The sequence below is a fragment of the Pollachius pollachius genome (genome assembly GCF_949987615.1).
Source record: "Pollachius pollachius genome assembly, chromosome: 12".
In the NCBI taxonomy this organism is placed as follows: Eukaryota; Metazoa; Chordata; class Actinopteri; order Gadiformes; family Gadidae; genus Pollachius; species Pollachius pollachius.
This window is the reverse complement of record NC_136945.1, coordinates 10884988-10900681: the sequence shown is the minus strand read 5'-3', so window position 1 is coordinate 10900681 and position 15694 is coordinate 10884988. Positions and strand designations below refer to the sequence as shown.

Sequence of the window (15694 nt, the reverse complement as noted above, 5' to 3'; positions counted from 1 at the left end):
ATACAGTAGTTGCTTCGCAGAAGCCAGTCCCAGTCTCTGCATCCATCAAAAGATAGATGGTTAGATAACCAACTGGACTTCCTATTAACCTGATGTTATTGCATTAGGACTGTGCCAACCTAATGGAGAGAAATTTATAAAACAAATGTAGGGGAGTCTGGCCACGTCTTCCACCACAATTTGGGAAACAGCTTGATTCTTAAAGGCTGTCGGTTCTCCGCTGTTAGCCAGAGAGGGCACCCCTTTAAATGCCCTGTGACTGAGGCATCCTAACTCTTGTGATCCACATAGGGTCATTATTTAGTTGCGAGAGTCTCTTCCGTTCCTTCACATTACATCATCATGCTTCTGTACATCTTATAAATAGTGCAAGTCATGCTGTGCAGCGTCTACAAGGAACGTAAGAAAAGTTTATTCCTTACATTTACATCTGTGGGTGTATTCGGTTCGCCGACCCATTGTTGTAAATCACATTTCAAATCGCGTTTGTTTTACCACAGTTCTCTTTAGAAGGACTGTTCCCGACGTGCGGTCGATGGTTGGTCATAATTGCATGTCAATCAAAACCTCTTCAAGACAAGTAGGGCGCTCTCGACAGTTAATCAACACTGTGTCCCAGCCTTTCCTTTATGGAAAGTCTGGCTCTGTGAGACCATTGAATAAACAACAACACACAGCCTTTGCAGGGGGGGGCAGGACTCGGTGTATGCATTATGTGCCACCATAGGCTGCATCTCATGGCCACACCCCTGTTTAGGACATAACAGCCCAGCCTGGCCCAGCCATCGTAAACACTCAGCATGGGTTTTTATGGCTCTCTTTTGGCCCTGGGATACGCTGATTCAGTGGAGGGGGCCACTGGTGGATAGGAAAGCCAGAGGAAAACAAAGGGAGGTAGGAGTTGGCAATTGTCTAAAAGGATAGAGCTATGAAGAGAAAAGTGAGGGACACGGGGTAAGATGACAAAAATAAAAGAGGAGCGAGGACCCTTAGATCCCAATCGACAGTCAGATGGAAAGGTTGACAGAAGGAAAGAAAGAAAGTAAGAAAAAAAGTATTGAAAAAAATGTATTGACGTGTGCACGGTTATGGCGTTAAATCAAATTCTGTGAAACAAATTTATTTTTTTTGGTACCGAAGGGGCTTTAAATTAAGGGAGTGTCTCCGGTGTGTCCCATTAGGCTTTGTGTGAGGATAAATTCAATTCATTATTCAAGATTAAATGCCACTTTTGTTTTCAATGTCAAAGTTAAGACAGCAGGCGTTTTTGAAATTGGAAATTTCAGCAAACAGTTAAAAGGCAAAAAACATCACGGTACAATTCTAATGGTGACAACAAGCAGTTTAATAAAAGAAAGATCTTCTTCTACCGCAAGAACAAATTAACTGTGCGAAGAAAGCGCACAGTATCTTCCCGCTTTCTTGAAATAACTATGACTTTGTGAAACGATGCATGGCAGAGCAAATTACTTGTACACCTATTGTTGATTTAAGAGCATTCACAGAACCAAGAGCCAATGTAAAGGGAAGATGAGTGAAGAAGAGGTGTTCAGCATCTGTGGCTGATGCGCGCACATACACACACACACACACACACACGCGCACACGCACACACACACAACACTGCCATGTCAAAGGATTTTGAATACAAAAAATTGGTTGATTAGCTCTTGTCGCCTCTTACTGTTTGGAGACGTGGGGGGAGGGTGTTAGTGAGCCTCCTGTACAGGCTCATATGTTGGCTAGGAACACCTGGGTCTTTTGTGTTTCACAATCACAACACGACACTGGCTGCCGAGATGCGAGTCGTTCACACTATTGCGCTATTGTTCTCCGCCCCCCTCTCTCTCCCTCTCTCTTGCCGTCTCCTCCCGCACCGTGCCACGGTGAAGGTGGCTGAGAGCGGGGGTGTCACCAAGAGTTATGACTGCTTAAAAAAAAAGAAAAAGAAAAAAGAAATCAGTCCATTATTATATCTTAGCCTGCTTTACTTTCCCGGGGAAAGGTGCCAGCTCATAAATCTCCCACAAAGTGAGAGTCGCCAAAAGCAAACATCGGAAATGGTTATTTTTTTGGGGTAAGCAGAGAGTAGATGCTAAACCCTTCAACATCGACTGCACTGTGTTGCATTAAGAGATGCGGGGCCGGTGCCATAGCTGATCAGTGGTCCCCTTGTTGCCCATAACAGGACTGGACACACCGACGCACAACTTTAGAACGTTTGGTCAGTCACAAACCCAACAACCAAAGAAAAATAAAACCAACAACCACCAATGGGTTCCGGCACACCTGCTCGAAGTTGGTTGGTTGGTTTGTCTGCATTTGTCGGATAAGGGGGTAAAAGCACCTTGAGGCGCGCAACCAGCCCAATCCCCACCAGGTCCCCACTCACCACTGTGAAGTCCTCGGCGCTGCACTCGGAGCCCCGGTAGTGGCAGGCCAGGAGCATGTCCTTGATGTCGTGGCCCGTGCGGTCGTAGAACTCGCGCATGTTGAACGGCCGCGGCTTGTAGCTGTCGAAGTCCGCCTTCTCCTTCAGCACCTGCAGCACGTTCTCTTCGACCAGGTGGGTGTCACGGATCTCGTACCTAAGGCCGAGGCCAGGGGAGACAGGATGAAAGGGTTAGGAGCTGTCAGCTGGTGTGGGTTGATGCATTTCCTCATAATTTGCAAATGTCTAACGTGATTTTGTCCTACTATAGGAAAGCCCAGCATGTGATCATCATCATCGCATTTAACTATTTGGTGATGGAAAGGGGAAAGCACTGAAGTGCACTATGCACAACCTGTCCTCAAAACGGTATGAGCTGAATGCTAAGGCTCATCCACAGCGCACCCACTGAGCACTACTCTAATGTTACACTGTACAATCACAGAGGATTTCCATAGCAGTGTTCCCAGAGGCCCGAATCAAATTCCCCGTGTCGTATTCCATCTAAAACTCAATAAAAGGTAACCAAAAAGTTTGGAATCGGGAACAGTGTGATTCAAAACAAGGTCGCTCTTGCCCCGTGGCGCTTAATTGCAGGGACGTTTCTGTACCACACTGTGGAATTTTATTTGTCATTCATTTTTTATCCTTGACTAAGGACATGCATAGTGTTGTGAGCAAGTGTTTTATGTTCATAACCCACAATAAATATGCATGCACAACTATGTACAGAGACACGCGCATGCGCACACACACACACACACACACAAAGTTGTAATCAGTAATTATTGAACAGTAAACACCAGCCAAACTCCTTTTTATAAAGTATATATATATATCACATATAAAGTATCACATATATATATATTTATATATATATATCACATAAATACACACAGTACATATATATATATTACATATAAAAACTAGATATTCAGGGAATTTCACTTGCTTAATATGGCTTTTGTATTTATTTGTGTTCAGGAAAAGTCGACACATTGAGAATGGTTGCTCAAGCTCACCCTGCTTTCTGTGTTATCGTTGATATGCTGATTATGCTCGTTATATACGTAAGCCTACGTATATAATAGCTTAAAAACCACCACACACAACTTAGTTAACACTTTGAAATGTTGACTACATTGTGCTTATAAGTGGTTATGGCTGATACTGAATTGCAGAGACTCAAACAAATAGGCACACACAGACAGATAGACAGACAGACAGACAAACACACACACCAGTTGAGTAATAATAAGACAAAATAAATACATGGGTAAGTTCATCCAGCATAATTAACCTACTGTCACATAATTTATGCTGAACTTCATTTGCTGTATAACACAAAATGTACACAGTTATTAATTATGAATTATTAACTTGAGATGATAATTAAGATGCCTGAGGAAAAACTCCAAAAAAACATTTCATTTTTTTTATTTATTTATTTATCAATATGAAACGATTTGATTTATGTATTGCCGTGGTAGATACGGTGATACCTTTGCTCTTTTCCAGACTGACCCTCAAGAATGACTGACCCATTCAATCCTGCAAAAAATATATATTTTGGTATTTTGTAGCAGATCTATTTAGATGAAACATAAATATTTGTTCATGTATCCTGTTATTGTGAAATGTGATGGGCAGGGTAAACGTGGCAAGAAATCCAACATAAATGCTGTATTTCTCTTCCCCACAAAGACCATTTGGCTCTGTATTTTGTGGTATAATTAAACATTGACAGGCTCAAAGAGCAGTGCTTTTAGACGGTAAAGGCATGGTTTCTAATGCTGTAATCAAACTGGAGAGCCCTCCAACACTTACTTGAAGACGGGTGCAATTTAGCTTTCAGTTCACTAACAATTTATCCACCATATGGTCCAATTATGTTGACGTGCAAAACACAATCATATCGTGCATTTAAAAAGCAGGGAGTGTTGACCCCAGCCCCTCCTTCAAGCTCTGAGTAGTGGTGTTAGTATATTATGCCTGCAATATACACACACACACACACACACACACACACACACACACACACACACACACACACACACACACACACACACACACACACACACACACACACACACACACACACACACACACACCTATGCACACACACAGAAAGAGAGAGAGAAAAGAAATCCTGGGGAAGTTATTCATTGCGTATCTCCATCTGCCAGGCAACACAGACTCTACCACCTGCTCACCACCCCACTCTGGCTCTAATTAACCTTCATTAAATAGCCTGGCCCTGCCTCACTAAGACGCAGGCGGGTGCCCATGGAGAGCGTTGTACAGACAAAAGAGCAACGTTCATCTCCCCCCACCCCCCTTGCCACCGCTACCGCCACCGCCACCGCCACCCAAAGCTTGATGGTGACGGTGTCAGTCTTTGCGAGAGTCAGACATAAAGATACAAATTGCATTTAGAGATAAGGAGCCACACTTGTATTGGACAAGTGTTTCCTTTTAATAAATTGTTATTAAGAAGGACCACGATACCTGTTAGTGTAAAATTGGGCATGGGTGAAAATATCTCCCTTGAATATAAAACTTTGTTCAACACATGTTCCTTTTGCATAAATTCAGCAATGGGTCATATTTTTCACTTGGGTGCCATTCCAAGACATGGTCTGCCGAAGCCACAATTGTTGTTTACCCGTTGTAAACAGAACGAAATGCAATACTCGGAATTGCATTTCGGTATGACACAATCAGCGCTATAATTTAGGAGGGGAACAGAATAGACCTTTGCTCTCCAATGTTCTCATCATTTGCACTTGAGGTGGCAATCAGTTTTTGCTTCATGTCAAGTTGTGGGGGCTAGGGGTATGCATCGCCGGTGGAAGATTGCCCTTATTGTGCTGTGCATGAGTTTCAAGGGAGTCAGACAATATCGTCATCAAACTGAAACGGTACAAGGTTGCATCTGAACTGTGGGGGGGACTGAGGGTGGAGAAACAGCCCCAGAAGGTGCTGCGGTGGTGACTGCTTTTACCAAAGATGCATGATAGCGCTAACTCGTTAATGTAGAGATGCATTAAAAAGTGGAGGTAATTTCACTAATCCGCTGATCAACATTTTCTTAACTGAAACCTTGCACTTTTCCAACCTTAATTTCGAATTGCAGTGACCTGTGTGATCACATGCTCATGCGCGTCAATGTTATCCCTGTTATCCCCTTCTTTATATTCCCCTCTATTTAAATCTATATCACTTGTAGCAATGTCCTAGCCTATTATACAGCAGACGTTAAATGCTTCTGTTATCATTGTGAGAGTAAGGCTTAAAAAATACTTACAATTCTATTTAAAGTAGTATAGACAACCCTAATTGTTTCTACCATTCAATTATTTTGTGTGTGTACAACATAATGTTGCTTTACAAGCTGAAAATATAAACATTTTGTGAAGCCAAAGCAGGCTAGTTATCTGTTTTTTCTTTTATTTTCTTGCACTAGATACAGTTTATTAATGGAGGTACTAAGACAATCACTTCTGATTAGATGCCTTCCATGTTTTCCGTTTTTAAACGTTCCAACATTCCCTTCTGTTGCAGCTACAGTTTATACAGATCACTGTTCAGCATTAAGGCAGAATGTGGTGCTCCAACTGGGTTCTTTTTTTTCGTGAATAAGGTCCCTCACAAATCTCTCTTGAGTGTACAAATGATACCCTCCACACATTAACAATAGGCAATGTGGGCAGCAATATGAATCTAAAGGCTTTCCAAACGAGTAATTCTCATCCTTCAGCACATAACCATACCAAGGGCACGTGGTTTGGTGTTTTATTTCCTCCCTGTCAGTTTGTTTTGAGACCAATGAACTCTGTGTGAACACAAAGGTACATCTTGAACCAAAAAGAGGGGGGGGGGGGGTGTTGTATGATGCCGTCTGCCCGTGCTCCGCTTGGCCGCACTGCCGTTCTCTAATAGGAAGACTAGCCTGTTGTGGTTTGGTTTTGGGAAATTAATTGAATTGTATCCCTCCAGCTCGCGTCTTCAAACGACATAAAGCTGCCAGGAGAGCACTTAAGACGCGGTGCCCGGATCCGTGAGCCGAGAGACTTTAGCCGAAGCGGATACAATCACGGCACTGAGGCTGGATTCTTTAATATCGCCCTGCCACTGCTCCCCAGAGCAAGGCACCGTGCTCTCCCCATGCAAACGGGGGGGGGGGGGGGGGGGGGGGGGGGCTGGGGGAAGACCAAATTGGATTAGGGGGCCGCTGGCACTTTAATTTTCCGTCAGTGAGCGAGGCGAATCAACGAAAAAGAGCCTCTGCATGGTCTCACCACCTTGGGGGGGGGGGGTATCGCAGGGACGGAGTAAAAGGAACCAAATGAGAAACACGTGCTGATTCTCACAGTGGGTTTTTGAACAGGTAGGGCACGCCATCCGCTACAAGCACTTAATATGAACTTGGTAGCGCTGGGGAGAAAAGAAAAGAAAAACAAAATCGCACTTGCTGTTCTCGATTTAGGAACCACGCCACTAACAATGCGTGATAAAAACCCAAGCTGTGTGACAAAACAATCGTCACATCATTTTCATAAATCTGAGCTAATTATTCAATTACGCCCTAAATTGAATTCACACAATCCAAGGGATAGGGTTGCCTGCAGTGTGTTATCCTCCAGAATGAATGAACACCTTGACTTCCCCATTAGAAGAGCGGGGAATTTGGTTTTAATGAAGACAGGAGAACTCTGGCACAATGGCGCTCCCTCAGGTGGGGGCCACTGAGGGAAAACACGCACATTTCCCCTTAACAAATCACCTTGACAACCACAGCACAGGTTGCACTCTGTAAACTCCAAACTTCTCTTGACAAATCCAGCACTTACTAAAATATATTCCCTTTGGGCCCTCAGCAGATGTATTTAAATTTTCTTGAGGCTCATATAGTTGCAATACTAAGTGCTACACCTGGTGTTGCCAACACTGAACTATGACTATACTATGACTAAACGATATATTACTATGCAATATATCTATTTATATATATATACATATATATATATACATACATACATATATATACACATTTCCTCTTCTACACATTCCTATACATTCAACAAACCTTCACCCATCAGTGTGGAGACAGCAAATGCCTGTTGGTTTTGTAAGCCTCACTCATATATTTCACCATCTTTAAGTACCTTTTTCAGCTGTAGGAGTTCCACTTGGAACTGTATGAAATGTATTTGTAGGAATATTGAATGTCCAATACAGTTGCGTGTCCAAAACAAATTTCCTTTGGGACAATCAAGTTATATCTTCTCCATCTAGCCCGGTGTGCAGTATTATTGCCGGTGTACTGCACAGTTCACACAGGCGGCAGGCAAACTCAAAGATTCTCACGGTCTCATTTTATATTACTGATTTCATTTGGAGGGGTGAGGCTGAACCCACCGTCAATTCAACTCTCATATCTTAGCACCAGAAAATAAATATTATATACTGCCACACGAATGCAAATGCACTTGAGACTGGCTATTATGAACACAATATCAACTAATTTCTCAAAAACACGGCAAAAGAGAGTGAGAGAGTTAGAGCAAAAATATGCAACTCTCCGAACAAACTGCAATGTTGGACGGAAGCTATTCTATAATGTGACATCTATCAAGGATGAGTCTTCACGACATGCAGTCTATGAGTGCCCTGATCTCATCGCTAAACTGCAATATGTCTCCCTAACCGTATTTTGGACTCTCGGAACACAGCAATCACACTTTCAATGCAAATTACTTTGTTTTATATAGAAGCAATATATTAATAGCGTCTGCATTTCTAGATGAGAGAATAAATAAATTAAAAAGCACTTTGTATTAGTGCCCTCTTACTAGCATATAATCAAACCTTGTCCTCCACTTACCATTACTCAACTATACTTGTTCTGATTGATTAGATCGGATTAGATCTAAAATCCAAGGCAAGGAGCAGTACCCTGCGGACTTCTACATGCATCGCACCAGTAACTGATATAAAGAGAGAGAAGAAATGGGCATGGCTCCAAAGCAGAATAATGTCTTTGGAAACGACCATAAAAAACACATTTGACCATGACATCGTAATAGTCTAGGTCTTCCATAGTTCAGACCTTGAATCCCAACACCACCCAGAGTGTATATGGATTAGATATAAACAGAGAAAACACACAGATCTTTTTTTTTTTACCATTAGACCTACTGCTTTTGGTACAAATAGTGGACCAGCTAAGAACCACTAACAGCACAATTTAAGGTCTATGCAAAATAAGTGCCTCACTGATTCTGTTCAACAGATTCACAACACACAACATTACAATTTACAAAATCAATATGACCTTTCATTTACTAATCATCACGTTGGTATTATATAGCAAAAAAATAAATTAAGCGATTTACTTGCAATTTTCTGCACTGTTGAGTAGAATTGCCACACACAAAAGACACATTTGGAAGAAGCCATTGATTTTCTTGGTGGGAAATCTGCTGGCTGCAAGCATTTAACACGCTTGGATGACAGTCTCAAGTTGAGCCATGTGGCCTTTGGTGGCCTGGAGAAAGATTTAATAAGTGCTTGTTTTCCTGAATGAACGGTAAAGAAATCAAACACTCACATTTGTTTATGTAATAATAATATGCTGTTTTTGTATATCAACTATTTAAAAAAGTAAATGATTATGGTGTCAGGTCTTCACAGACTCTGGTCAAAGCATTAATTTTGTCAGGTGTTGTTTTTCTATCTCTTTTTCCTTTGTGTAAGTTCATATGTTTTTCTACCCCTCATAACCCTGAGAGGCCAAACAAAAAGCTGTCCTGATGCAAATTGATATCTGAAGAAATAATACATTTGACAGACAGGATGAGTAAATACATTGAACAAATGAGGACATAAGTACAAAAGGAGATTTTTGAAAAAGAAAATTGGATCTTAATGTTGTTGCACAGCTTCCACACCCATTTCACACAATACCTTGTTTTAATTTGGTAATACTGATTTGTTGTTGTTTGTTTTCCTCCCCGTTGAGAGTGTGACTGACCTATAGCACTGAAGCGATGGTCACTAAGGAATTGGTCGGGTGCATGGACGGCAGGCCAAATGAATCAAGGGACAAGAAACACAGTGAAAAAAGGCAGGAGAGTGCTTATCGTTGGGACAGCAAAGTAACTTCACAAACAACACTAATTACACGGGGATAAAGCCTTGCTCAGCACACAGCTTACCAGAGACAAGTTAATTGCTTTCTGCTTGTAGTCTCCACCCCAAGTCAGAAGTCTCTATCTTCATTTCAAAGTCACTTTGGTTTGAAGTGATGCTGCTTAGGGCCGACATGTTTCATTGTAGTCTTAGTCATTTCAATTTTTTTGTTTGTTTGACTTTCAAACTTTTGGTACATCTCTTTATAAGCACAACCTGCTGGATCTGAGCTGATAGAAACAATTAAAATATTCTTTGTTAGTAGCTTTTACTACAAGAAAGTATAGTGCCTGATCGCATAGAAAACTTTGAAGGCGAAGCGCACTGCACTGCCTTTCTTTTGAAGCCGAGAAAAAAGCTGAATAGCATGATATATCTTTTTACTGTTGCATAGCAATCAAAGTATATCTACACCTCCTGTAAGAGGTTGGGCTTTTTTTTGGTTCTTGAGTTGAATTTTTTCCAACTCGGGGCGGACAGGGCAGTCGGCCAGAAACGTGAGAGGCCCAAGGCAGAATGAAAAGCGAAGCACTCAGAAACGCAGAAGCATTGAGCAAAACGCTTGGTTCATATTGATAACAATTACAAAAAAAACAACCCCAGCTGCTAAAAAGCGGTCTGTTATAAGGGCCTAAATGAAAGACTGCACCGAGAATACCTCTGCCAAAATGAAAAAAGGTATTGGAAGGTGTAAATGCATGTATGCATAGTACATATACATATACATACATGTACACATAAATTCAAGACTATGCAATCCGTCTTCTTTACTATATATTGGTATGACTTAAAATTCATATGAGACACACAGACACACTCCTGCCAGTGCCTATGTTCTCAAAGCCCTGTGTGGATCAATACGCTAAAAATACACCAGCCACGTGGGCAAGTCAACCATGCATAATATGTGTAGGAATTGTACATAATATTACAGAGCCAAGAAAACACAGAGGTTTTGGATCGGACGTTATTGTTCACAAAACCTGAATAATCACAGAGAAGGTGAGGATAAAATAATAAAATTAACCCATGTCTGGGGGGATGTTTGTAAATGGCACATAGCTTGTCCTCAGCTGGGTAAAGATCTACTTTAATCTACTTAGATCCACTCTACTGCTCATCTACTATTGAAGTGGTCACATTGGGATACAACATGATGAAATGTTAACAAAGTGGAGAATCACATTGGCTATTTATGAAATTACTGTTCCCTAAAGTGAACATTAGTTCATGATTAAATTGTTGCATGTTAAAACAAAAGATTCAACAAACATACAACCAAACTACACACCGTACACGCGCACACACCATGGTTATGTTATCCCCACCTGTGTGCCATCTTACATTGAACTGAACTCAATGGGGACTTCAAGTACAAAAGAAAACGCCCAATGCAAGATTTTTTGTTTTGTCGTTTTGTGCGGTCTGCTGTTCACTTCAACGTTGTGGTTCAGATGATGCACCCCATGAGGTCAGATGAGGACTATCTCAGTTACGATTTTTTAACGCAAGTGTTAAAAAAAAAGCTGTATTTGTGAAGTTCTTCTTTTCAGATGTAGTGGTGGTCATTTACAGCCATTGTCCATTACAATATAAATCGCACTATGAAAGGGATATTCTGATTTACTTCAACTTTATTATCTGGAGTTGCTGGTAATGACCACATCATAACAATTTATTATCCTGTCTGTAAATTAACCTATTCCACGAAAGTTATGAAGGTAGGATTTTAATAGGTAAAATAAAGTAAAATAAAATAAAATAAATGCCTATTCCCCGATAGGTTGTCATATGCACATTATTGTTAATCATTTCCAGACATCTAAATCTTGTCAAATCATTGTGTGAGCTGTCTCGGACCTTAAACAGTGCTTTGGTTCATGATGTCAACATCACCATGATCTTAAACACCATGTCCCCATCCCACTATGCATTGTGAGCCTGTGCGTGTTTCTCTAGACAACCCTTGTTCCCTGGAGGGAAGAACAAAACACGACATGTGTCATTGGATAAGCCAGGTCCTGTTTATAGAATATAGAGTCTTGTTTCACAAAGTGCTTCAAACCTCCACACTATGTCTTCCATAAACCGTCTGTAGTCGGTTAAGTCAGTGCATATTTTCTCTCAGAGAGCTGTAAAAGGTTTTGTGTGTTTTGGGGCATCTGACAGAGACAGTGAGGTAGAAAGGTGTTAGATAGAGGGCAGCACTTTGTAGGAATACCTCAAAGTGATATTTACTTTTTTCAGTTGAACAGAAAAACAAGGTAGTGTTTGGGCATGGGAATGCAGGTTGAAAGTCCAAATGACTTGAAATATTCTGTAAATTTTGTATGTTAAATCAACTGGTAACATTTTGTTTGTAATTATCTATCATCTTTTTTGACAGACAACCCTCTGGGGTGTAGGGCTATCGGGTTATTGACCAATCACTGGAGTACAGTGACATGTGAAGAGGTGAGATAGATAGATGTGTTACATGCCTCTGACTACTCTTTAGGGAAATACACTCAACACATTCAAACATTCAAACATACATACATACATACAACCATACATACATACATACATACATACATACATACATACATACATACATACATACATACATACATACGAGTGCAGAAGCACGCAAGCACGCACGCACACGGACACACAAATAGTCACACACCTGCCGTTGAGCAAGGCAAGCAGCTCCCCGGCGTGGTACAGGTCGTTGCGCGTCACGCGGCTGAAGCGGAAGGAGTTGAGGTTGCAGAAAGTGATGGCCGGGAAGACCATCATCGGCGCCGACACCTCGTCCAGCTTGGTGACGTGGGGGTACTGGAAGTAGAACTGCACGCGGTCCACGCACACGAGCACCAGGAATCCCAGGGAGCCCAAGAAGAATAGAATCCAAAGGCTGCGCTTCACGCACATCCGCTCATAAGTGAACATGTGCGAGATCCCGTGCAGCGTGGACCTGCTGGCGAAAACTTCAATGGGAACCGGCTGTTTGTACTCCATTTCTTCCGGCTCCGTTTTGAGGTCCATGGCGGCGACGGAATGACTTTACCAAGGGGTAACAGATGTGTGCACGACAAATACTGGGCTGGTGGGTTTTAATGGGAAGGAGGTTACTGAGTAGAGTTCACGCCCTTCTACGCCTATACCCCAGCACCCTTATATCCCTCTTCCTCCTCACCCACAGTCTGTGGTGGTGGTGATGGACGTTGCGTCACGGGCACCCTGCAGCACCCCGACACTCACCAGTGGTAATTTAGGAGCATTTTCCAAAGAGATTTACGGCGCTTTGGGTCTAGGTTGCCCCCCCCCCCCCCCCCCCCCCCCAAAAAAAAAAAAAAAAAACGGCAAGAGTAAATAAAGCGACAGCACGTATGAACCTCGGTTAGGGTCACAGTCTTTCAGTGGGTCCCGAGCGCGCGAGGACGGAATCCAACGCGGTCCTCTCTGCTCCCCTGCTCCAACTTCAGCGATTGCCAAGTTGATAATTCAACTCCGAAGAGGTGGGAAACAACGATCAATCGGGCGGGCTCAATTCTTCCTCCTAAACAATAAAAGATAACGAGGATAAAACGATACGGTCAGAATGATTCTCTCCTGTGCGACTAAAGTGCACCGCTTGTACTCCTCATGGTAGGGTTTACGGCCGTCTGGGAAGGCAAACGAAGCGAGCCCCGGTCCTTCTAAACATCAAAATATCGAAAAGTACGTGGATTGGACATGAAAGCGAACAGCCGCATCAGAGAGGAGCAGAATGTGTCAGATTACGCGACATGGTTGACTTCCTCCGAATCCATAGAGCCGCCACCAAACCATGCAGGGAAATACTCCGTGGGCTCGTTATCCGTGTGTGAAGCCACGATATCACGTTTAAATAAATAACAATAGTAATCCTCAAACGCTAAGCCTCGTGTGAAATAAATCCTCAAGAAAACCTCCGAAGGAGCCAGGCTATATGGTTATCCCAGATCAATTGAAATCGCCCAAACAGAAGAGAGCAACGATTGGACAGCACGTGTTTTACATTGGGTGACGCCGGAGTAGGTTTCTGCTACCTTGGAGCAATCAGACCAATTCGATTGTGAACACAGCTGACATTTTTCGTAACACGTGCAGCAGCATATAGTGGTCGGACGGAGATAGATGCGTTTTGAATCGTTGACGTGGGCTGTAGCATAAAAAAAGGCGCCTGCAGCCAAACATTCGCTGCCACATTCGATAGCCAAGGGCGAGCTCCCAGCTCGTGCACGCGCAAACGGACCCGCCACACCGCATGCATTATTACCCAGGCATTCAACAATTATTATACACGCGCACACTCACACAGTCACACATTCACATCCACACGTGGGCTGATGATTCATCCACACCACACTGCCTTCAAGAGTTACAACTCTCTGCACAGAATAACATAAACCCATACTACACACGCACACACAAAACCACACTCAGAAGCGACATCAATTTCGGTGGCTTACACGTGCACGACAACATCCACACACACACACACACACACACACACACACACACACACACATCACTGACACATGCACTCAGAAAACTGCCCCCAAACAAATCGATTTTCTTCCCCTGACAAATTCCATGTTGTTGAATGAATGGAACATCCAGACACGCCAGTGAGAACGAGTGGCACTTGGAGATAGGTGCTGAAGGCAGATGTGCCACGTCTGTCATCGGAAACCTATCGCCAAGAGGGGTGGGAGGGGGGGAGTGGAGCTCACCCATGAAATTGCTTGTAATGCGTCCATAATCGCCATTTGCCATAGTATTGACTTTGGCCAGTGTGGGAGTCATCCATAAAGGAAACCTCTTTTATTGATCAGCAGTGCTGGAAACAGGCGAAACTCCAATATGGGAAGTGGAGGTTTTGTGAATTTAGAAATTGAGTCAGGGCACCTGAAATTGATATTAGATATGACATTTTCATGTGGCGGGGGGTGGCCGGGTAAGGGTGTATCCATATCTTTGGATCAACGTGTGTGATCCAAGGATAAGTGGAAGCCTCTGAGGATATCCTGTACCACATTATCTTCTCAGATGCGCAGGGATGAGTCTATTCATAAGATATATTCAGCTCGACATTTCCGAGTATATCCATATCTTTGGATGATCAAAGCGCATCCGCTATCATCGTGTTGCTATGGTGTTTCTATCCAAGCTGTGCTCAGGTCAACCAAGACCCGCTGTGGACCGTCTTTCTCTTCCTTATCAGTGTCAGTGCGGGTGGGGGATCGTGGTTAAGAAGACGAATGTCAAATTCAAAGTCTGAATTTAGACAAGCTATCTTAACTTTGCAGAAAGCCTTGAGTACTTAAGTGCCAGATAACCACCACATACATGTGACTTTCGTTTAAACAAAAGGACCAGAACCAGAACCATGTCTCCTGAGGTGCCATTCAGAAGCACTTCCTGCCTCGCCATGATGTAATAATCCATTAGTATGAACAATGATCCATTAATGCTCCTTAGTGGTACTACTCATTGGGCCGTTCTATTCACCTTTACCTTTGAGTGCAGTTCCGTCTATTGGCCTTTGCAGGAACCATTATGTGGTAACCAAGTACAAATTGGAGGTTGTCAGAAAAATGGGATGTATTGGCACAAAATGCACCATGCGACAATTTCTGTAGGAGCACTATTTGATTTAAGTGCAGCACTGTTCCAAGGAAGTGCATGATTCAAAAAACGTCAGGGATCCTTGTTCAAACACATGAGCAAACTTTGAAGTGCTGAGATGTGTGTTTACAAACCAGCGCTTTCGTTGATTTCCCATCATTTCCTTTCCCATCATTTCTTCTCCTTCTCTCCTTTAACTCATCACACTACTAACCTTCCCTGGAAGGAGGAGTCCCTCTTTCAGTGTTCCTTATCAAGGTTGCTTCCTTGATATTAAGGTTTTATTTATTCTTCGGGGGGTAGGAATTGTCCTTTGTAGCCCTTTTGAGACTGTATCTGATTAAGGGCTGAGCAGATAAAATTGACTTGAACTGACTTGAGTTTCCTATCTTCTCCTTCAATTTCCCTTCCTTCCAGTCCCCCCCCCCCCCC

The 15694-nt window shown here is 42.7% G+C and overlaps 1 protein-coding gene across 1 annotated transcript in view; it reads right to left on the bottom strand.

The window, feature by feature from the left end:
- The window catches only part of asic1b (acid-sensing (proton-gated) ion channel 1b), a gene marked incomplete at its 5' end in the record, with an annotated part of 142120 nt that extends 129465 nt beyond the window's left edge, over window positions 1-12655 (bottom strand). The window contains 2 exons of the mRNA XM_079747279.1: window positions 2393-2588; window positions 12294-12655. Of these exons, the coding sequence (XP_079603405.1) occupies window positions 2393-2588; window positions 12294-12655 (558 nt within the window). The remainder of the gene's footprint in view (window positions 1-2392; window positions 2589-12293) is intronic.
- Window positions 12656-15694: the final 3039 nt, after the last annotated feature.